The following is a 24340-nucleotide window of genomic DNA, read 5'->3' as shown; positions in this document are numbered from 1 at the left end:
TTTATTCTGCTTTCATTTCTCATTCCCTTATACAGTGACCTTTTACAAACCCCCAATTATTTGTTTTGTTCAATTGAATCACAATTTAAACTCGTATTTATGCGTAGTGCTCGAGATCGATATTTGGGAAACGTCCCTATTATTAATACATTGGCAAAATAGTACACTTGCTATTTTCCCGATCAATCACCCTTTCGGGGTTTCAGTCCATCGGGATACCCTTTTTTGCCTGAGCCTCCCCTTCGGGTTTTCAACTCAGCGGGTCAAAAAGAATTTATTTTCATCCCTAATTTTTTCCTGGACTGGCCTTTCGGGTTTTTGATCCACCGGGATAGCCATTTTTGCCTAAGTCACCTTTTTAGGTTTTCGACTTAGCGACCTTTATTATTCCACTTTTTTAGGAAAAATACTTTTTAACTGCGTCAGTATTTGTGGGGAGCGGCAATTCATCACCGTCCATTGTTGCAAGGATTAGAGCGCCTCTGGAAAAGGATCTAACCACCACAAATGGACCTTCATAATTTGGCGTCCACTTGCCCCTAGAATCTTTGTGGATTGGAAGGATCTTCTTTAGCACCATGTCGCCTTCTTGGAACACTCTAGAGCGAACCTTTTTGTCGAATGCTTTCTTAAGACACCTCTGATAGATTTGACCGTGACATAATGCTTTTAAGCGATTCTCTTCAATAAGGTTGAGTTCATAGAACCTTGCTTGAACCCATTTTATCTCGTCTAACTTAGCCTCCATTAAGACTCTTATCGAGGGGATTTCAACTTCTATAGGAAGGACTACTTTCATGCCATATACCAAAGAATAAGGGGTCTCCCCTGTCAATGTACGTACTGATGTATGATAGCCATGAAACGCAAAAGGTAGCATCTCGTGTCAGTCCTTATACCTGACCACCATCTTCTGAATGATCTTCTTGATATTCTTGTTTGCAGCTTCAACAACCCCATTCATCTTGGGACGGTATGGTGACGAGTTAAGGCGTTCAATTTTAAACGTTGCACATAACTCCTCTATTACCTTGTTGTTGAGGTTCAACATATTATCAATGATGATTTTACTGCGAACACTGTATCAACATATGATATTGTTCTTCAAGAAGCGGGAAACCACTTGCTTGGTGATATTTGCATAAGACGCGACTTCGACCCATTTGGTGAAGTAGTCTATGGAAACTAAGATAAACCTATATCCATTAGATGCTTTGGGTTCTATCATCCCGATCATGTTAATTCCCCACATAGAGAAAGGTCATGGTGATGTTATGACGTTTAGAGGGGTAGGTGATACATGAACTTTATCAGCATAGATTTGGCATTTGTAGCATGTTCTAGCATAATGATAACAGACAGCTTCCATTAGTAGTAACTGGCCCTCAATATTTTCTTAGCCATCCCATGTCCATTTGCATGGGTGCCAAAGGATCCTTCGTGTATATCCTTCATGAGTTGATTAGCTTCATGTATGTCCATACATTTGAGTAGGACCATGTCATAATTCTGTTTATATAATACGTCCCCATTTAGGAAGAACTTCGATGCCAACCTCCGTATAGTCCTCTTGTCAAGGCTAGAAGCCTCTACTGGATATTCTTGTTTATCAAGATAATGTTTGATATCGAAGAACCAGGGTTTGTCATCTGACTCTTCTGTTGTTGTCAAACAATGGACATGTTCATCAAAATGCCTAATTTCAATATTAGGTTGATGGTTATGCCATATCAATTTGTACATGGATGCCAGAGTTGCCAGGGCATCTGCCATCTGATTCTCTTCTCGAGGAATATCTGAGAAAGTGATTTTGTCAAACTTTGCGAGTAACTTCAGCACATAATCCCGATATGGAATTATATTAGCATGTCTCTTTTTCCAATCATCTCTGATCTGGTGTATCACTAGAGCGGAATCTCCATATACTTTAAGGATTTTAATTCTTAACTCAATAGCCTCCTCTAGTCCCAATATGCAAGCTTCATACTCAACCATGTTGCTCGTACAGGTGAAGTAAAGTTTTGTAGTGAATGGTAGATGAAAATTCTTGGGCGACATCAATACTTCTCCAATTCCATGACCTGTAGCATTTGAAGCACCATCGAACATGAGAGTCCATCGCTCCATTGGTTTGGGTCCTTCGCCTGGTCCATGGGATCTCATGGTCTTTGACAACCATAATATCCTCATCTGGAAAATATAACTTCAAAGGTTGGTAATCCTCCATCGTTTGGTGAGCAAGATGGTCTTCTAGTACGCTAACCTTGATGGCCTTCTGTGCGACATATTGGATATCGTATTCTGATAATAACATCTTCCATTGGGCGATTCTGCCAATAAGGATAGTTTTCAAATATGTACTTGATGGGGTCCATATTGGATATCAACCATGTTGTGTGAGTTAACATATATTGTCTGAGACGTTTAACAGCCCATGCAAGTGCACAATAAGTCTTTTCAAGCAATGAGTATCTGGTCTCACAATCGTTAAACTTCTTGCTCAGATAATAGATGGCATGCTCTTTTTTTACCAATTTCGTCTTGCTTCCCCACCACACAACCCATAGACTCATCAAGTACTGTCAAGTACATGATGAGAAGCCTTCCCTGAATAGGGGGCATCAAAATTGGTGGTTCTTGTAATTATTCTTTGACTTTGTCAAAGGTTGCTTGGCAGTCATCATTCCACTCATTTTCTTGATTATTCCTTAAAAGCTTGAATATTGGTTTACATGTGGCGGTGAGATGAGAAATAAATCCGCCGATGTAGTTTAATCTCCCTAGGAATCCACAAACTTCTTTCTCTATCTTCAGCGCAAACATGTTCTGAATAGCCCTGACCTTGTCAAGATCCACTTCGATCCCTTTCTGGCTAACAATAAAACCCAAAAGCTTCCCAGATTGAACCCCAAATGTGCATTTATTGGGGTTAAGCCTCAGCCTAAACTCCCTTAGTCGAGCAAACAGCTTTTCCAGATTAGTGATGTGTTCCTCTTCACTCTGGGATTTGGCAATCATATCATCAACATATACCTCGATCTCTTTATGAATCATATCATGAAAGAGAGTCACCATGGCGCGTTGATATGCTTCCCCTGCATTCTTTACCTTGAAAGGCATCACCTTATAACAGAAAGTCCCCCAAGGGGTGATGAATGTAGTTTTCTCCATGTCCTCTAGATTCATTTTAATCTAGTTATACCCGGAGAAACCATCCATGAAAGAAAATATCAAGAATTGAGTTATGTTATCTACCAATACATCAATTTGAGGTAATGAGAAATCGTATTTTGGACTAGCTCTATTTAAATCTCGATAGTCAATACACATGCGGACTTTTCCATCCTTCTTTGGCACCGACACGATGTTAGCAACCCATTGTGGGTACATGGCAACTTCTAAAAACCCGACATCAAACTGCTTTCTCACCTCTTCTCTGATATTGAGAGCCATGTCTGGATGAGTTCTTCTTAACTTTTGTTTGACAACAGGGCATTCTTCTTTGAGTGGAAGCTTATGCATGATAATATCAGGGTCCAGCCCAGTCATATCTTGATATGACAAAGCAAACACATCGACATACTCACGAAGGAGTTCTATTCGTCTCGTCTTCACTTTATCTTGAAGAGTGCCTCCTATCTTCACTTCCTTCTTATCCTCCTCTGTTCCGAGATTGATGACTTCGATGATCTTCGGGTGCGGTTGAATTACTTTCTCTTCCTGCTTAAGTAATCTGGCTAGCACTTCAGGGATTTCACAATCTTCCTCACCTTCATCTCTGGCTTGGTTAATTGGAAAATCAAAGTGAAACAAGGTCATAGCAGTTTCATTATCAATGGTCTCAGTGGTGTTTCTGCATGTTATGATTTATGCAGTTTATTTAGTAAGTGCGTGCGTAAAAATTATTGCCATTTTATTGCATATATATAAAAAGGTGAAAGGAAAGGAACAAAATTTGAATGTAAATTGTCATTTTATTAGTGATAATCAAAGTCCTAAAAATAAGGAGGCCCTACAATATGCCATTGTGCATTGGGCATAGCACATGGTTTTGATTTAAAACAATAAAATTACTTTTGAAAGAATTGGAAGATTTCCACAGTCTTCCAATTCTTCAGCTCCTCGTCGAGCGTTGTATGACTTATCCAGCTGGACACCACCTCATTATATGCCTCCTCGTTGATCATTGCAATTTGATCACCAAAGATATGACCGACACTAGTAAATGTCTCCTCAACAGGAGGAATCTGCTTCTTGCCATGTTGACTACTTACTTCAACTGAGGATGGTTCATATCCCAAACCAAACATGTCCCACTTCTCGTGTACTTCTATCAACTTTCCCCAGCCGTGGGTGTTCCTAGTCTCTATAGCAGCTTTAGCTCCTTGCCTGGAGGTCATTGATAACTCCGATTTTGGTGACTCAGATACCTGCTGGACTATCAACATATTCACCACTTCCAAGGACTGAAAAGGTGTCTCAACAATTTCTCCTTCCACATCAATATAACTGAAAGATGTCAGGTGGCTAACCAGAATGTCCTCTTCACCTCCAATTACGATCATCTTGTCATTCGTAATGAATTTCAATTTTTGGTGCAGGGTCGAGGTTACTACGCCAGCATCACGGATCCAAGGTCTTCTAGGTAAATAGTTATACCCAGGATGTATTTCCATGACTTGGAATGTGATAGTGAAGATGGTTGGACCAATCTTGATTGTAAAATCAACCTCCCTTATAACTGCTCATCTTGATTCATCAAAAGCCTTTACTATCAGAGTGATAGGCTTCACATTTAGTCCTTCCAAAGGCAGCTTTACCAAAGTAGTTTTCGGGATAACATTCAAGGAAGAACCTGTATCCATAAAAACTCTCGATAACAGGGTATCTACACATCTTAGGGAGATATGTAGAGCTTTGTTATGGCTTTTCCCTTCAGTAGGCAACTCATCATCATTTAATCCCAGGAAGTTACCAGTGGTTACACAAGCTATCACGTCATCAAATTGTTCTACTGTGATGTCTTCAATAATGTGAGCAACATTCAACACCCTCATTAATGAATCTCTATGTGCCTCAGAGCTGAGTAACAAAGACAACATGTATATCTTAGAAGGGATTTAATTTAATTGATTGACTACCTTGTAGTCACTCTTCTTGATTATATTTAAGAAATCTTTAGCTTCCTCTTGAGTAATGGCGGATTTTGGAGATAAGTGCATTTCTTGTGATTCTATGTTCGGAGTAGGAATTTGAACATGGCGGGCAATTTGCTTTCCTTTAGCCTTAGCAGATGCATCAATAATTCTTGATGCAAACACTTGGCCACTGCATGCAATTCCACCCGGTCCCATAATGGAAGTTACATTTGGTTCATTAATAACCAAAGGTTGGTCCTCCTATCCCTGCTTAAAAGCTTTGGGATGATATATCCATGGTACAACTTTTTCATCTTCGTAGGCGAATGATGCTGGAAATTCTATCACCAGTGGGGTAATGGGAATTTGCACATTGACCACATCATAAGGAATGTCAATTACGGCCACCTCATTTTCTTTCTTATCTTTGTTACGGTACTCGATCTACATTGTTCCTTGATCCAACATTTGCTGAATGAAGCCCTTGAACTCTTCAATGTTATCTTTGTCAACTAGGTTTATTGGAATTAAACCACTCTTCAATAATCATGCCCCTATCGCAGTGATAGGAGTTTGAATTTCTTTGACCTTCTTGATCAGTTCACCTTTGTTGACTTCTTCTATGACACTGACAGATGCCCTTGCATGAGTAGGCATATGATTAGTTTTAACATTCAGAACTCTCGAGTAAAAGTAATATTTTTAGCCTCAACCAGATCTTGCACACAATTATGAAAGGCATAATAGTTTTCCAAAGTATGGCCAGACGCACCCATGTGAAATTCACAATGGGCATTAGCATCATACCTGGGAGGATAAGAGAAAGTGGTTGGCCTTAACTCCCTTAATGTTAACAGTCCTTCTTTTTACAGGTACAAAAATATATGGCTATAAGGAGCAGGCAAAGGATCAAGTTGCCTTCGTGGTGGCCTTGGTTTGAATTGCTGCTGTGGAGGGGAATTCTGTTGTTGTCGCTGTTGTGGCGGTTGGTGTTGATAAAACTGTTGTTGTTGTGTTGGTTGCTGGTATGGTATAGGTACTACAACGGCGATTTGGTCATACGAAATTTATTGCTTACTCTTATACCCTCTCGAGATAGCATTTGTATCACCTTCCCTTTTCATTTGGGATCCTCTAGAATACTTCTTTGGTACATTGGGGGCTCCAATAGGTCCCTGAATTTTTGCATCCCTCAAAACTTTCTCAATTCGGTCTCCAATTGTTACCAAGTGAACGAAGTATGACGCCGCACTTCTTACCAATCTATCAAAGAAAGGGTCCTTCAACGTATCTACAAGTGTTCCAGTCATTTCCTTCTCATACAACGGAGGTTCCACCTGAGCAGCCTACTCTCTCCAACATTTAGCGTATTCCTTGAACGACTCTTTCTCGTTCATTACCATATCTTGTAGCTGTATACAATCAGGTGCCATATCGAGATTGTATTTGTATTGGCAAAGGAAAGCGTCAGCCAAATCTTCCCAATTCTGAATTCGGCCTTGTTCCAAGCTCATGTACCACCTCAGAGATGTCCCACTTAAGTTTTCTTGAAAATAGTGTATGAGTATATTATCATTTTCCGTGTGTGCAACCATCTTTCTAAAATACATCACCAAATGACTTCTCGGACAAGTCTAGCCTTTGTACTTTTCGAAATCAGGAGTTTTGAACTTAGTCGGGATGACCAAATTCGAAACCAATTTCATGTTCATGGCTACTGAACCAAAGATATTATTACCCTATATAGCCTTGATTTTCTTCTCTAAGGCGCGAAGCCTTTCTGCAGGAGGATCCGGAAGAACTTTAGGTTTTGGTGGATCAGGTATGTAAAAAGCATCGTATTGGTCATCTTCGCCCATCTCGGGCCCATGTTGAGTAGATGCATCAGAAGGTTCCATGTGATCTCCATTACCCCTGTTTCCCACTAGTATATGAATGAGACTCCCTTAGCACGAGTGAAGCTTTCATCCTGATTGACCAATCCTGAAGTGCCAATGTGATTATCACTCTTCTTAGTCCCAGCTTTTGCTTCAACAACCCTCTCCCTTTGGGAAATTGCAAGCATCGTCTCGAGTAACTGGTCCATCTTTTCCTGAACAGCGGTGATATTTGTTCTCATGGTGGCCTGATTGGCCTCAACCTGTTCCAGTGTCATCCTGTAGTTATTGTGCATCTCGTATCGGTGTTGATTAGTCAGCGTTACTGGACAAATGGTAGAAGATGTTGTAAGTTTTTGATTTTTCTAGTGAGTGATGTATATGGAGATGCAAATGATATACATTTTTATTTTCAAGGAATCGTTCGAGTTCATTAGTTGCTAATTATTCAGAGAAGTAATAAAAAAAGATAATATTAAAGTAACTTAAACATCATTCATTCAAGTACACGATACAAAGGCCTAAAAGCCCAAAGTCAAATATATCCCAAATAACCAAAATACATAAAAACGAGAATCAGACTGCGGGTTTCCTTGCTTGGATCTCTTCCAACTCTATCGTGAATCTTCTTAACAATTCTCTACAAAGTAGGATGAAGCTAGTGACAGCAGGAAGGGTCTTTTCTTCATTCAATTCTTCCATTGCATACCTTAACTTCCATGGCATGTCTTTAGCTACCTAGTTGCATAAGTATACCAACCCGTTGAGTTTTGCACGATACTTATCCTTATCCCTTGCAGGAAGTCAATGGTTCTCTTGAAGGATTCATAATCCCCAATCACATATTCCCTTTCTTTCAACCATATAGAGCTATCTTGATGTAAAGCCTCTAACTGGTTTTTCCAATAACTGGAAGACTCTTTAGCATCCCTTACTTCTTGACATTTCTCCTCCCATATTCTAGGTGAAAATCGAGAGGCTTCTGTAGTTATACCTTTGAGTCTATGTTCTCGATCTTCCCCTGCCTTTGCATGGCGAAGAGAAATAATGATTTCTTTCATCTGAGCTATGAGTGTGTCTCTTATTGCCTTGTTTTCCTTAGTAGCAAGGTACCACCAATGCTCATTCTTTTGACATTCATTTTGGGTTTGCTTCAATTGATCCTTGATGGTGTCCAAGCAAAGGTCGGCTTACTTTATACTCACTTTAAATTTTTTCATCTTATGCTCTTGTTTGTTAAATTGTTCCTTATTTTCCTGAAGTTGCGCATTCTTTCGCTCGAGTTCCCATTTTATCTTGTTTTTCTCATCAGCGACTTGTTGGAGATTCAACTGAAACTCTTCATTTTCCTTTCCCAATCTAGTTATGGTAGCTTTGAGCTCTTCAGCTTCCTCAATGGGGATATGAGTGAGTTTAGGATCAGCAAGAGGTAAAAGTATCCTAATGATGAAAGGCATTTTGATTACCAACACCCTTTCTCTTACCCATAGGAAGTACGATTCCTTAGTGATCTCATTAACTCTTTCCAAGTCAGCGTTTCCTTTTTGGCTGAACTTTTTCCAAGCTTCCTTAATCCTTTTGAATAGGCCAGGATTCTAAACCCCCAAATCAAGGAGTAAAAAGGCTTTGAAAGAGTTTGCATCTGGTGGACCTTCCATTGGGTACCCGAGCTGCCTTACCGATAAAACATGATTATAGTTGATACATCCCTGAGTCCCAATAAGTGGTAAGTTGGGAAAGTCTCCACAGCTAAATATGATCTCCATACCAACATACTCTCTATAATACCAAGAGAGATCATGGATCGGAGTGATCCCAACCTTTGAGGCTAATTATCATCTTTCTGCTCTACAAAAGCTCTTGTCTTTGGAAGATGCTCCAAAAACCATTGGTACAAAAGTGGAGCGCAACAAGCAATCATTCCCTTCTTATTTGCATGTCTATAACTTAGGTAGTAATAAACATCTGTCAAAAGGGTAGGTACATGATTTTCTGTGAGGAAGACACTAATGGCAGCCATGTCTATGAAACCATCCATATTTGGGAACACGATGATTCCATAGATAGCCAAAGAAATAGTAGCATAGCAAGCCTCCCAACTTTCTGCATTCAATAGGGTATGAGCTCTTTCTAGGAGGAACTTGAGCGAGAAGGATTTGGTACTTCCTTTGATCCCCATATTGGAAGTAACTTCTTCCTTATCCATGTGAGAGCTTTAGCAATAACTTCATGTTGCAAGGATTCATCAACCCCCATAAACAATGACTTGTTCTTCATGGGAATTCTAACGAGACACTCAAATTCTTCCAACATTGGTGCCAACTAGAAATATTGGAATGTGAAACACCTCAAGGATGGATCATAGAACTGAGCCAAAGTCACCAGTGTTGTATGGTCTACCTTCTGATTCAAAAGTTCAAGCAAGTTTCCATAGTTTCTTCCAAAGTTGATTCAGTATACCAGAGGCATTTGAGAAACCAAGTCACGTAGGCTACTTAGGCAGGCTCTTTGAATTTGAAAGAATAAGTTCTTCTCTTGTTTGATTCCATGCTTCCTGAATTCCTGCAACTTATGATTCTTATATTCCCTGGAAATAAAACAATGTGAATGTTATATTGTGAATATGCAATGTTTCTATGCATGATTTTGAGATCACAGGTATAGGTGAGTTTCACAATATTGGCCATGATAATAGGTATCACTGATCGTTGGAACTCCATGGGTAGGCACTAAAGTTGGTAGGTTCCTAGAGTCATAGATCCCTTTTTGAGAATACCATTGTCATGACGAAGGCTCATCTGACAATAATATCTCAAAATAATCTCGTCTGAGTTAGGTTTTCATATTATCCCAACAAAGAAGGCTCCTTGTGGGCCTCTACTACACAACCATCGAGTCCAAGGTTCTAAAACATTTCTCAGAGTCATAGATCGAAGTTGGAAATATTGTTGTAAGGTAGTAATGCATCTGTAAGACCCCAATTTTGACCCTAAGATCCCTCATGCATTTCATCATAAGCATTGGCAGTGGGATCATACCTTGGCATCCTCCTTACCCTTTTTCATTGGGTTTGTTTTGGGAGAGATCACCAAGCACTTTGTGATTATATCATACTTGTATTTTATCATTTTACTAACCAAAATACCAAAAAAATATGTCTTTGTAGTTGTCTAACTCTTTTGTAGGTAAGGGACATGATTTCCTTGATTCATTTAGCACATCTAGGGTTTGAGATCCTCATGAACAAAGATCACAATCAAGAATTGATTCAAGAGTGTTTATGAGCATCATATATGAGTCCCAATTTCTTCTACATGTTATATTGATCAAGTTTGCTTCAAGAGTTTGAGGGTGATTTGCCTTGGAAACCCTAGTTTGACTGGGTATCTTAAGTAACTTCTCCAACAAGCTATCTCACCAATTGATCAAATTTATCAAGGGACACTTTAAATTTCATCATCTTATGCATATATTATCTACCATGAGCCAAGAAAATCAAGAGAATTGGAAATTAGCAAGTTGGTTGATGGCGGTTGGCCAGATGAATTCATCTGATCAAGACTGGGTCTCCCTACACCCTATCTCCTACACTTTTCACCATATGAAAATTATTCTAAGATGAAACTTACTCTAAATGACATTCCAAACAACTTTCATGTTGAGACCTAGAGCTAGTTTTTCTTGTAAAATCATTTTCTATGTTGAAACATTATAGGTCATTTTGTCTAAACCCTAATTTGAAAGTCAAATTCCCAAGGCCATAACTTGCTCAATTTTTATGAGATGAAAGATTTCCAAGTTGCACAATCAAATTCATTGTGTCTACTTTAACTTTTATGTTTGGAGTGGGAGCTAATTCAACTTCTTTGCACATGTGATATGAGGCTACATTATAGGTCACTTTTGACCTATATCATTGATCAAGTGATTTTGCCAAACTTCAAAGATGCATAACTCTATCATTTCAAATCCAAATGACATTAAATTGATGACCATTTTGAAGGCCTTTGAGAGAGCTACAACATTTCTGAAAACACTTTTCTCATTTGAAGGTCCCATATAAAGTTAAGCAAGGTGGAATATTGAGACATATGGCTTGACACTTAGAATATTTTCAATATGTCAAAATTTTCCAAACTTCCACCTCAAATATATCCAAGTTCCAAGCTCCAAATGAAAAAGTGTCCAACATAAAACTTGTTCCTCTTGATCTTACCTTTCCAAAGAGCTAAAATTCATGCATTTTGGATGAGAAATGCATAGGCTACGCATGGCTTAAACAGGCTGGTATCATGTGTCATGGATCAAACTTCAAATTCAAATTCACACTTGCCTTGCATTCCAAGCTTGCTTCAACATATCTGAACTTCAAATTTGGACTTTTGACAATCATTTGATGGGCCTATGTGCGTACATGCAGTTGCTTACATCACTTTGCCAATTTTGGAAACTTGAATGGAGTGTGCAATTAACACTTGAATTATCTATAAATTGAAGCTCAATTGCTCATAATCAAGACACACACTGCACAAGCTTTGATTCCCCACAGAAAACCCTTCATACCAAGAGGGTAAACCTGAGAAATTCTTTTGAATTTGAGCTTGAATCTCCACTGTTTTGGAATTCAATTCTCTAGGAGTCCTTTGATTCTAAGCCATTCCATTCCTCTTCTGCAAGCATTTGGAGTGAAGCAAGGCACGATCCAGATCAAGATCTAGCAAACTCAGACCTCCATTAAAGGTATTTTGCAGAAAATTTGATCTCTTTGATTCTCCTTGTTTCTTGCTCAATTCTCTTGATTATTGTGTTGGCTGAAGTCCCACCAATGTAGGCAAGGTGTTTGAGTTGTTTTGATGCTGAATCGAAGCAACTCAGATCATGAACCTCAATTTTCAATTCCACATATCTCTCAATATAGTTGGAATTGGAAGAAATGGAGGTGATATTCGTGCTCAGTGATGTTTTCTCTTTAAAATCATATCCATGTTTGAAATTTTGGTGATGGTTGATGATGACCAGTCCGACGAAGCTCGCCGGAGAAGACAACCGGAGCTTTGGCTCCGGTGATGAGTTGTCTCAGGTCTAGACCGTGTGATCCTTGCTCCACGTTATAATCTCAGTCGTTCCTTTTGATTAACAAGTTTGCCACACAGTTGACTAGTGCATTGGTGGAACGCGCGTTGTGGATCATCAGATCTGCCACCTCAATTAATGAGGGAGATCTGTTGGTCCACGTATTTTTGCAATTTCTGATTTTCTATTTAATTCGTTTATTTTCAATAATTCATAAAAAAATTAATATTGACCCAAAAAATATGGGACTTTCACCAAAAATTCTCAAATATTTTTCTCTTTCATATTCTGAATTAAAATTATTTTTTGGATCATTATTAATATTTTTCATGAATTCATTGATTTTTATTTTATTTTTAATTATTTAAAAATATTTTTAAGTGTCCAAAAATTATGAAATTTTTTATCCAAGGTCCTTTGACCTTGTTTGACCCATGATAAATCACATGACCATTTTTTTGGTGTTTTGATGTGATTTTAGGATTTGGACAAAACATATTTGAATTTAATGCATTATTTTAATATTTTTAATTGTGTTGATCATTTGAATTGACTTATTTGAGTTTCTTATTTATTGTTGGGCCTTGGTCAAGGTTGATTTGACTTTACCAAGTTAATATTATTGGATTTTGGGGATTGATGGAATGTACATTCCATCTCCCAAAATGAATGAATAATATTAGTTTGGTAAAAGTCCTCCTTTGACCAATTTGTGATCTCATTCATCCCCTTCCCTCTTCATCTAATTCCCCTTCTTCATCCATTCATTTTCAATTGGCCAATGACATTTCAAATTCCTAATGCTAGTTGATTGAAAGATTAACATGAGTATGGATGAGATTAGGCCACACCTTTGCATATTTTTTTTGTGTGGTATGTTTACTGAGCATAGTTTTTAATACTATGTCTCCAACATGCATTAACACCGTTTATTGCCTGACCTCAATATAGTTGTGACTTCTACATAAGTCCAATTACGATTGCTTAACATAGCGCTAAATTTGTGACATAAAAGGCATAAGCATTCTAGTTAGTGAGATTGTAAGTCTCCCCTCTTCCATGGTATTGTGTGGAAACTTGGCCTTCTTTCCTTCCTTTGGAAGATGTTTTGGTTCAAGGATCCATGCTTGTGGCAAGTGGGTTGAGTGTTCTCCAAAGAATGTCTTGACATCTAAAAAGCAAACAAAACTAACCATTGACTTAGTAACCATTAACTTTTACTTTCAAGCTTTTACTTTTAATGCAATTTATTTTTAGTATTCTATTATCATTTGTCATTATACATATCATTCTAATTTTTTATGTTTATGCAATTTTTACTTTGTCCACTTGGACCATATTGTGTGATATACTTTGCTGCTTTGTTTGATTGATTGGTCTTTGACCATTAATGCACATAATAATAACACAAACCCTAAAAGATAATTTGAGTGGACTGTTGTTTTGATCTCCCCAATTGGACTTAGAACTTAGGCAACATTCCTTGCTAATAGACTTGGCCAATGCCAATTTGTTGAACAACCAAGAACTTGCAAGTTTGAATTCATCTGATACATCATTCACGATCTCTCCAGATTCATCTACAACATTGATCCTTGTTAAGCTGTTATGTTGAACCTGTGACTTGTGGAATTCATCTGCTACATAGGCCATTTTTAAGAAGATCGTTGAAGTGGATAAGCTTGGATGAGGCCATCTTTATTTGATGCCTTTTCTCTTCAAGATTGATATAATTATGCATTTGTGTGTTGCTTGATTCAAAAAGTCCAAGGGAATTCTGGGTTTCTATTGACATACTTATCTATTGGATTACTCCCATTTGATCAGATCTTTTCAACTTTAAACTTTTAAATTTCTTGTATCTAGGGTAGTCTCTTCATCTTCTCCCCACTTCTTTAATTTCAAATCTCTCCCTCCATTTTCAAAACCTTCTTTGTGTGAACTATTTTGTTCTAAACTTTGACCACTTTTGCAAAAGGTAGAAACTTTGGCTTTATGCCATTGCATTTTCAAACTTGTTTTCTTAAATCAAAATTGTAAATGAACTTAACTATGCTTGACTTAAACTTTCAGAAAAACCAAAAAGAACTAACTCATTCAAACCATTTTTACGCCATTGCGCCTTTCAAACTTAAATTTTGGTAAAAAAAAACAACATACTCACTTTGAAATTTCTAGCACGAACTACGAGGTTTTGATCCCTCATTTTTATGTTGGTACGTAGACACAAGACCGAAGGTCTTGTCAAACACAAAAAATGTAATCAATAAATTCTTTTCTCATCCCCCATTCCGTTTGTTTGTAAACATCACTTTGTACAAAATACATATGCACACAAAAAGGGCTCCCTAGGAGTACCTAGGACACTTTGGGTGCTAACACCTTCCCTCTGTGTAACCAACCCCCTTACCTGTGATCTCTGACTTTTATTAGTTTTTATTTGAAAACTTCTTACTATTTGGGTTTTGTTCGCATTTTTCCCTTTTCCCTTGGAAACAATAAATCGCAGTGGCGACTCTTGTTAATTGATCTTTAGCCTGTCAATAGCTTGATGATCATGAATTTCCCGCTACAGAAAATTAAATGGCGACTCTGCTGGGGAGTAGTCTCCAGTGGGTTTAACCAACTTTTTGTATGAATATATCTGTATATATGTGATGTTTGTATATATGTATGTGTGATATAATCTGCTTGTTGTGCTTGGTGATCTCTGAGTGGTGAGATAAGTTCTAACCCGAACTTGAGTGCAATTAAGATAGGAGGATGGTATACTCATGTTCGACTTGTGTGGAGTAGTCCTTAACAAGTTTGCTTGAGATCCATCTGCTCAGTGGAGACTCCTTTGGATTTGGGAATGTCACACAAGTATTTGTGGTTAGACATGACTATTTCTAATTGGTCTGAGAAGATGAGGACTTTAGAACACCTAATCCATCTTGGCCTATTTAGGACATAGTGCGGAAACTGTTCAAGTGTAGACTTGATAACAGTTGTTACGCGATACTACACTCAGACAAGTTTCTCTTGAGAATATTATGGGTCGATGAGTCAGTCATCTTAACCTGTAATATCCGATAGATGGAATTAAGACTCTGGGAACTTTTTAGAACATGATCTACAGGTTTTATCCTTAGTTCACTCCTTTGGGATGGTTCTTACCCAAACTTCATGCTCGTGACTTGCAACAAACACTTGATTCTTGGTTGATCCAATCAAGTCTTGTCAATATCAATGGAACTTGGGTGTTGATAAGGTGTAAACGATAATCCACCAAAATGGATGATTGATCTTGACAATGACTTGATTCATCCCTTGACCTTTGTTTGTCTTGTGTGTGATCCCTTACTTGTGATTGTTGCATTCATGCATTTCATGCGCATCATAACATTCATCACACAAAATTTCAAGGAACTAAGGTATCATTTGCAAATATTTTCAGACCATGGATTGTGGGCGAAGGAACACTAGGAAGTACAGTTTCAGATGTCCCGACTTGAAAGAGTTAAGGAAGCTAGTATCTTTTGTATTAGATCCTTTGGACTTCAAACAACGTCATGGGAAGCTTCTGTCCATTTTGTCTGATGATGTCGTGGAAGGATTGTTGAGTGTATTGGTGCAGTTCTATGATCCTCTCTACCATTGCTTCACTTTCCCAGATTTTCAGCTTGTGCCTACCTTGGAGGAGTATTCTCATATTTTGGGGATACCTGTTTCTAGTAGAGTACCCTTTAGTGGATTGGAGGAGATTCCCCGATTTGATATTATTGCTGAAGCCCTTCACTTGAAGAAGTCTGAGATAGAGGCTTATTGGGTGAAGAAAGGAGGGTTATTTGGATTGCCATCTGTTTTCCTCATCAAGGAAGCTACCACTTTTGCTCAAGTTGGTAGTGTGGATGCTTTTGAAGCTATCTTTGTGTTGCTCATCTATGGATTAGCTTTGTTCCCTAACATCGACAGTTTTGTTGATGTTAACGCCATTAGACTTTTCTTGATTGGGAATCTTGTGCCTACTCTGTTGGGTGATACATATTTCTCTTTGCATCTAAGGAATTCTAAGGGTGGTGGAACTATCGTCTGTTGCATTCCTCTTCTGTACAAGTGGTTTATTTCGCACTTGCCTCAGACACCTGCTTTTGCGGAGAACAAACAATGTCTAAGGTGGCCTCAGAGACTTATGTCTCTCACTAATGATGATATAGTTTGGTATGACCCGTCCTTAAGCAGTTTGGAGATTATTGATAGTTGTGGTGAATTCTCTAATGTGCCTCTCATTGGTACACAAGGAGGAATTAACTACAACCCTACTTTGGCTCGTCGTCAACTTGGGTTCCCCTTGAGAGACAAACCTAATAACACTTTGTTAGAAGGTCTTTTCTATCAAGAGGGTAAAGTTCCCCAACATTTGAAGTAGAAGATTATGCATGCTTGGCATAATGTGCATAAGAAAGGAAGGTCCGAGCTTGGTCCACACAATTGTGTAGCTTTGGAAGCTTACACTCTTCGGGTGAAGAAGAGAGCTATGGACTTGAAGATGCCTTATCCTTGCGAAAGACCTATGTCTATGGTTGTGGTTGAGCCATTAACTCTCCCTAACCAAGATATAAAGGAGTTGGAAGATATGCTTATCAAGATGAAGCAAGAGAAAGATATGTGGGAAGAGCGTTTCCATGCTTTGAGCAAGAAGCATGAAAAGTTGCAGTTAGAGTCTAAGGACAAAGACGCACTGATTGAGCTACTTGAAAATCGAGTGACGAAGAGACAGAGAGAGCCAGAGGTTTCATCTTCTAGCATGCCTTAGCCTTCCGTTGCTTGGAAGAAGATTGTTGACCAACTTGTCCTCGAGAAGACTTAGATGAAGGCTTCTTTCGAGACTGAGATTCGTCGCATTCTAAGGAAGTATGCACCTTCAGCCAGATTTTCTGACACTGTTGTTAGGGATCCTTAGGACGACTAGTCTCCTTTTCTCTTGTATCTTTTATTTTTGGTTTCTGAAATTGTACTTAGTGTAATCCTTCCAATTTATATAAATAAAAAGAGATTTTTGGGCATATCAAATTATTGCAATTGCCATTTCAATTTTTATATATCTGCAAATGATATAGTAAGTTCCTTGGAAAAGATAATCAAGCATTCCATTTCATGCATCATTTGCATAAGCAGGTTTTTGCCAGGTGTCTGATCAGTGTTCTTCTGTGCTTTAGCCAAGCTGGCTCATCGGTACAACACTCGAGCTAATCATTCAAAGATCATGGAACACCTTGAGCAAGAGAACCGAGACTTGAAAGAGGAGATTGCCCGACTGACTTCCATGATGGAGTCAGTTCTTGCTGCCCAGAGCCAAGCTTCTCCAACTCCTGCAACTACTCCCGCGAGGATTGTCATTTATGAAGTGGTAACCTCTACAGTGCCTGCTGCCACCACCCACTTTGCTTTGAATCTGCCTGCTGGGTTCCCTTGGGGAATGCCACCCAATTTTGTGCTAGAGGGTTTCGCTCCCACCTTTGCTTCCATGCCGGCATCTAGCCCGGTCATGTCTGTGCCACCTCCCGTTGTGCATACTTTGCCGCGAGTAGAAGACACCATCTATCATTCCGAGCCATCTGAGGGTCCAGACGTCTACGAGAAGATGGATGAGATAAAGGATCAATTCCTTGAGCTGCGCAAGGAACTAAAAACGTTGAGAGGCAAAGATCTGTTTGGGAAAAGTGCTGCTGAACTGTGCTTAGTGCCCAACGTGAAAATCCTAGTCAAATTCAATGTGCCTGACTTTGAGAAGTATAAAGGGAACTCCTGTCCACTCAGTCATCTTGTGATGTATGCCAGCAAGATGTCAACCCTGACAGATAATGATCAATTGCTGAGTCACTATTTCCAAGATAGCTTGACAGGTGCTGCACTCCGGTGGTATATGGGGTTAGATAGTGCAAGCATCCGCACTTTCAATGATCTAGGTGAGGCTTTTGTGAAGCAGTACAAATACAACGTGGATATGACGCCGGATAGGGACCAGTTGAGGTCCATGTCTCAGAAAGACAAGGAGACATTTAAAGAGTATGCCCAGCGTTGGAGGGAGTTGGCTGCCCAGATTACTCCTCCTTTAGAGGAAAAGGAGATGACAAAAATCTTTCTCAAAACCCTGAGTTCATTTTAATATAAACGCATGATCGCCAGTGCCCCTAGTGATTTTACCGAAATGGTAAATATGGGGATGAGACTTGAAGAAGGGGTCCGTGAAGGACGATTTTCGAAAGAAGAGGCGTCAACTAGCAAGAAGTATGGGAGTAACTTTAACAAGAGGAAGGAAAATGAAACAAATGCAGTAAGCAGTGGGAGGCAGAGGAGGCCTCAAGCAAGAAGGAATTTACCACCCCGTCAACATCATCATCATCATCAAGTATCTTTTATTATTCCAGTGTTTTCAAATCAACCAGCAACACCAACTCAACAACTACATCAATATCAAAATCAACGTCAACAACAACAACCACAACAAAGAACAAACACCTACAACAACAACAATTCCAACAACAATCATCACCAGCAACAAAATTTCGAGAAGAAGAAGGCCTCTTTTGACCCGATTCCTATGTTATATGCCGAGCTGTACCCATATTTAGTTCTCAAGAATTTGATTCAACTGAGGAATCCGCCACAGATCCCAGAACCACTTCCGTGGTGGTACAAACCTGAACTTCGTTGTGCTTTTCACCAAGGTGCACCTGGGCAAGATACTGAGAACTGCTATCCGTTGAAATATGAGGTGCAAAAGCTTATGAAGAGTGGCATGGTGTCTTTTGAAGACCGCGCGCCTAATGTGAAAGCTAATCCCTTGCCCGCTCATGGGAATACCTTAATGAATATGGTGGACGGTTGTCCAGGTGAATATAAAGTTTTTGATGTACGTTTCATTCGTGGATCCTTGGTGCAGATACACAAGGACATCTATATGGTGAGTGAATGTGAACCTGATCATGAAGGTTGTGATATTTGTAGTGTGAACCCAAGGGGGTGCGTTGTTATGAAAAGGGACATCCAGCGTCTGATGGATGAAGGCATGATCCAGATTTGTCAATCCCGTCATGGAAATAACGATGTTAATGTCATTGTTCCCGTTTTTAAGCAACCAGAACGGTTGGTGATGCAGTATGATAGTAGCAAGAATGTCAACAATAGATCAGTTTCGCTATTGGTAATACAGTTAGCGAGCCCAGTCCTGTATGCATCTGATAAAGTTATGTCGTATCAATACAATTCTACGATGACTGAGAAAGGTCAAATGGTCCCGTTGCCTATGACCAGTTCAGTAGTAAGCATTGCAGATGTTATGAAGGTGACCCGTAGTGGTCGAGTTTTTGGGCCAGTTGTCCCAGAGAGTAAGGAAGAATTGATTGTTGGTAAGAAGGCGGAGGTGCCTAGTGTAGATCCTATAGGTTGTTCAAGAGATAAGTCTGGCGAATCCAGCAATTTGAAAGCCAATAGTGATGATGATGAGGTACTCCGATTGATCAAGAGGAGTGTATTCAACGTGGTTGAGCAGTTGCTCCAGACTCCCTCAAAGATTTCCGTGTTGTCTCTGCTTTTAAATTCTGAAGCGCATAGAGAAGCACTCCAGAGAGTTCTTGAACAGGCATACATGGAGCAAGATGTTACTGTGGCTCAATTTGATCATATTGTAGCTAACATAACTTCATGCAACAATTTGAGTTTTTGTGATGAAGAACTCCCTGAAGAGGGAAGAAATCACAATTTGGCTTTGCATATTTCGATGAATGGCAAGGAAGATGCTTTGTCAAACGTGCTAGTTGGTACTGGGTCGTCACTCAATGTGCTTCCAAAATCAACATTGTCAAAGTTATCTTATCAAGGAGCTCCCATGAGATATAGTGGGGTGATTGTCAAAGCCTTTGATGGCTCGTGCAAGACTGTCATTGGAGAAGTGGACCTTCTAGTCAAGATAGGTCCGAGTGATTTTCATATTACTTTCCAGGTAATGGATATTCACCCGGCCTACAGCTGTTTGTTAGGAAGCCCATGGATTCATGAAGCAGGAACTGTTACTTCCACTCTGCATCAGAAGCTCAAATTTGTCAAGAATGGCAAGCTGGTGATTGTGGTAGGAGAGAAAGCATTATTGGTCAGCCATCTGTCATCTTTTTAATATGCAGAAGCTGAGGATGAGGTTGGAACACCGTTCCAAGCCTTATCTATTGCTGCTGAGAAGAGAGTTGGAGAACCTATGTCCTCTCTAAAATATGCACAGAAGATTATTGAAGAAGGTCATGTTGATCAGTGGGGGCGTGTGGTAGAGGTCTCCGAGAACAAAGGAAGAACTGGTCTGGGGTTCCAGAAGGGCTCGTCAACAGTTAGATCAGAAGAGATGCAACTTAGCTTCCATAGTGGAGGGTTCATTCATGAGAATGAACAACACTTAGCTGCTGTGCTAGAGGACAACAAAGAGGAAGACTGCACCAACTTGGTGACGCATGGACAGACATGCAACAATTGGACTGCTGTTGATATTCCTGTTATTTTGCATCGATCTAAGTAATTGCTTTTATATTTTTAAAATCCTTCTCCTATGCCTAAGGGAGAAGTGAATATTGTTGGGCATTTTAAAATTGATCATCAATAAAATTAATTATATTCATCACATCTTTGATGTTTTGTTTTTACTTTTTGTTTATTTCTGAAAATGGTAATCACAAAAAACATAAATAAACAATATAATTGTCCGTCTGCATAATATTTGGTCACAAATTCACTTCTCTAAAATCAAAATATCAAATCATTATGCAGGTTGGTTCCTAACCCCATTGAATACAATGATTCTTCTCCTTCTCCAAATTTTGAATTCCCTGTGTTTGAGGCCGAGGAGGAAAGTGATGAAGAAGTGAGTGATGAATTGTCTCGTCTTCTTGAGCATGATGAGAAGATTATTCAGCCATTCAAAGAGCAGATTGAGCTTGTCAACTTGGGTTCCGAGGATGATGTGAAGGAAGTCAAGATTGGGTCTCGACTGTGTCCAGATGCTAAGAAGGGGTTGATTGATCTTCTTCAAGAGTATTCAGATGTGTTTGCTTGGTCCTATTAAGACATGCCTGGGTTGGATTCTGATATTATGGAGCATAGATTGCCGTTGAAGCCAGAATGCCCGCCAGTCAAGCAGAAGTTGAGAAGAACGCATCCTGATATGGCTGTGAAGATCAAAGAGGAAGTTCAAAAGCAGATAGATGCCGGTTTTCTTATAACTGCTGAAAATCCATAATGGGTGGTGTAATACCCCAAAATTTACCCTTCGTTTTTCCTGGAAGCATGGGATTATGTTTTACACATCATTAGCATCATATTAGGTCATACTCATTGCATACTGCATTAGTGACATGGGGATCAGGTTTTGATCGATCACTCCTTAACAGAAAGAGCCCACACAAAGCAATATTGAGAATTGGACCTAATTTTCTAAGCATACAAGTCTCAAGGGTCTCAGGGGGATCCAGGTATCTTATTATGGTCCTCAGTTCATTAGTGAAAGATTCAGAGTTATCAGAGTGTTCATCTGGATTTAATCAGAAATTAGGGTTTCATAGCTACCTGCAACAGAAAATGTTTGGTTATAAGTAGAGGGGCTCATCAATGTCATGATTAGAGAGGCATCATGGCCTGGGAAGACTCACAATCATCTCAGAAAGATCCATTGGCAAGCAGTGCAATCAGTTCCTGATCAATTCTGCCCTAAACTAGGGTTTGGTATAAAATTAGTTTATTTCTGATTCTTTGGGTGAAACTCTTTTCCATGGCCCTCCATATGTCCACAAGGGTCTACATACAAAAAATCAACTCTTTATTTGAGCTAGAAGTGCTTCAATTGATCAATGGAATCGGGAATCAGACAGTTTGGGAAAAGTCAACTGTGGTGCCAGAAAAGTCAACTCCTGACATTTTGAGAGTGGAATCTCAAAATCCATGCCTAGGGGATCCTACATGTGAAATTTGATCAAGGTTGGATCATGGATTCATCATTTAATCAGGAATTGGAAAAGTTACTTAATTCGGAAATGGTTGACTTTCCATTTAGGGCAAGTTTTCATGATCGTTGCACTCACTTTAAGTCCATTTTCATCAAGATAAAATCTCCATTTGAAAATTTCTCCAACATGAAAGTTGTTCCTCTTGTTCCAAGCTTTCTAGAGATATAAAGTTTGCTCCATTTGGATTAGACTTGAGAAAGTTATGCTTAGTCAAAGTGAGACATTTTTTTAGGACACTTAGAAAAATTTCTAAGTCCAAAATCTTCAAAATTTGTCAAGACTTCTTGGCCAGTTTTCTTGCACTTCAAGGCATTATTTGAAAATACTTTATTCACAACAATTGTACCTTGCCATGTCCTCTTTCACATCCTTTGGGAATCATCTCATTTGGATCCATGGTTTGAGAGATACACTCATTTAAAGTGGGCACCATGACTTGATTTTCTAGGCATATTTTGGGCCTGGCTGGCCCAATCAGATTTTCTAAGCATGCTGCACAAACCAGTCATGTTTTTTACCTCTTTTGGCCATGCATTGGACATCCATTCACTTAAGTTTGGCCCAAAATAACAACATTTTACACACTTCACACTTTTATTCTTATGGATAAATCACTTATTAAAAAGCCCATGAGAACACCTAATCCACCCTATTTAAGAAGCTGAAACCCTAACCCTAAAGGAGCATTGGAATTTCGTGGCAAGGAGGCAAAGCTTCATCATAAATCAGATTCCATTCCACTTCTATTTTCCATTAGGTAATCATCTCTTCCATGGGCATGTTCTGATATATCTACGCTTGCTTACCATGTTCATCACCATTAATCCTTCCATTTTCATATTTCTTTTTCTTATTTAAAATATTTTCTTCGTCCATAAAATTACCCAAAAATATTTTTCACTTTTCTTAACGTTTTATTTAATTTTATATAATTTTTATTTTCGTATTTTTTTAATATTAATATTTTATTTTAATTATTTGTTCTAAATGGTCCATTTTAACACACTTTTTTTTAATGATTTTATTTTTATGACTTAAAATTATTGCTAGCATTTTATTTTTGGGATGAAGGTTGGCTACTGTCTCATGGTCAACTTGACCTTTTCTTGGAATTTTATTTCACATTTTCAATTTATTTTGGATTTATTTTTGACCTAGTTTAGTTGGTTGACTTTTAATTTGACTTCTGTTTTATTTTAATTAATTCACGTACAAATTTTCATTATTTTTAAAATATTTTTTCGGGGATTATGATGTCCAGACCTCACCTTATTTAGTTTATTTTTTCATAATTTTCTTGATTAATTTACTATTTATTCTTGATTTATTTCTAACCTACTCTTATTAATAGACTTTTGGTTTGACCTATGTTTTGTTTTAATTAATTCACGTGCCAATTTTCATTATTTTTGAAATATTTTTGGGGGATGATGATGTCCTGACCCCTCCTTATTAAGTTTAATTTTTCATAATTTTCTTGATTAATTTGCTATTTATTTGTTATTTTTTAATTTGACTTGAATTTTCAGTTGACTTCTTTATGATCGATGTTTGACTTAGGGATTGCTTATGGCAATTGAAGAGATCTTTTGATCCTCCCTCGTTCATCTCATATGCCATGTATTAGAGGCCTTTTACCTTGATTTTATTTGGTCCTTACCTCATTTCCTGATTAAATTATTCAGTGGACCCTTCGTGTGTATATTTTCATCTGTTTGATTCATCTGTTATCTTTTATACTTGTTTCTCTCATTCATGCTTTCTATTGCTTGATTATTTAACATGTTCATACTCCCATGCATTGTTTAAATGCTCCATTATTTGATTCTTTGGTTTGATTATATATTGTTTATTTATCCGATCTGATTGATAACTGTTGCCTACTTGTATGATATATGAGGCATATATTCTTATTGTTTGTTTGCCATGAACAATCCCCATTCATAACAAATGTACCCCTCTCCCATAAAGTGTATAATATTTATTTCTTTATTTCTTTAGTCACCTGTTAATACAAGAATTAAAACGAACATCCGATAACCATTTCAAAATAAGATCAAAAGCTCGATCCAACGTCAAGTAATCATTTTCAAAACTTAACAGAACCTGCACGCATTCATCCATCCTCTTGTAAGTCGATTGCCTCACGCATCGCCATCTACCTGTAAGTCGATTGCCTCCGGCATCGCCATCTACCCTTATCCGTAACTCCTCTCCGCGCTCC

General features: G+C 38.6%; 1 protein-coding gene across 1 annotated transcript; it reads right to left on the bottom strand.

Annotated features, from left to right (window-relative positions):
* Window positions 1-1368: 1368 nt before the first annotated feature.
* LOC127131109 (uncharacterized) lies at window positions 1369-2127 on the bottom strand. The gene has a single exon (XM_051060042.1). The coding sequence runs from the start codon at window positions 2125-2127 to the stop codon at window positions 1369-1371; it is 759 nt and encodes a 252-aa protein (XP_050915999.1).
* Window positions 2128-24340: the final 22213 nt, after the last annotated feature.

This window comes from Lathyrus oleraceus, chromosome 3 (genome assembly GCF_024323335.1).
Source record: "Lathyrus oleraceus cultivar Zhongwan6 chromosome 3, CAAS_Psat_ZW6_1.0, whole genome shotgun sequence".
Lineage (NCBI taxonomy): Eukaryota > Viridiplantae > Streptophyta > Magnoliopsida > Fabales > Fabaceae > Lathyrus > Lathyrus oleraceus.
This window is presented reverse-complemented; position numbering and strand designations above follow the sequence as displayed.

What these genes read in the sequence shown, in the direction of transcription:
- LOC127131109 (XM_051060042.1), bottom strand. Translation starts at nt 2,127, where the DNA reads ATGGAGCGATGGACTCTCATGTTCGATGGTGCTTCAAATGCTACAGGT.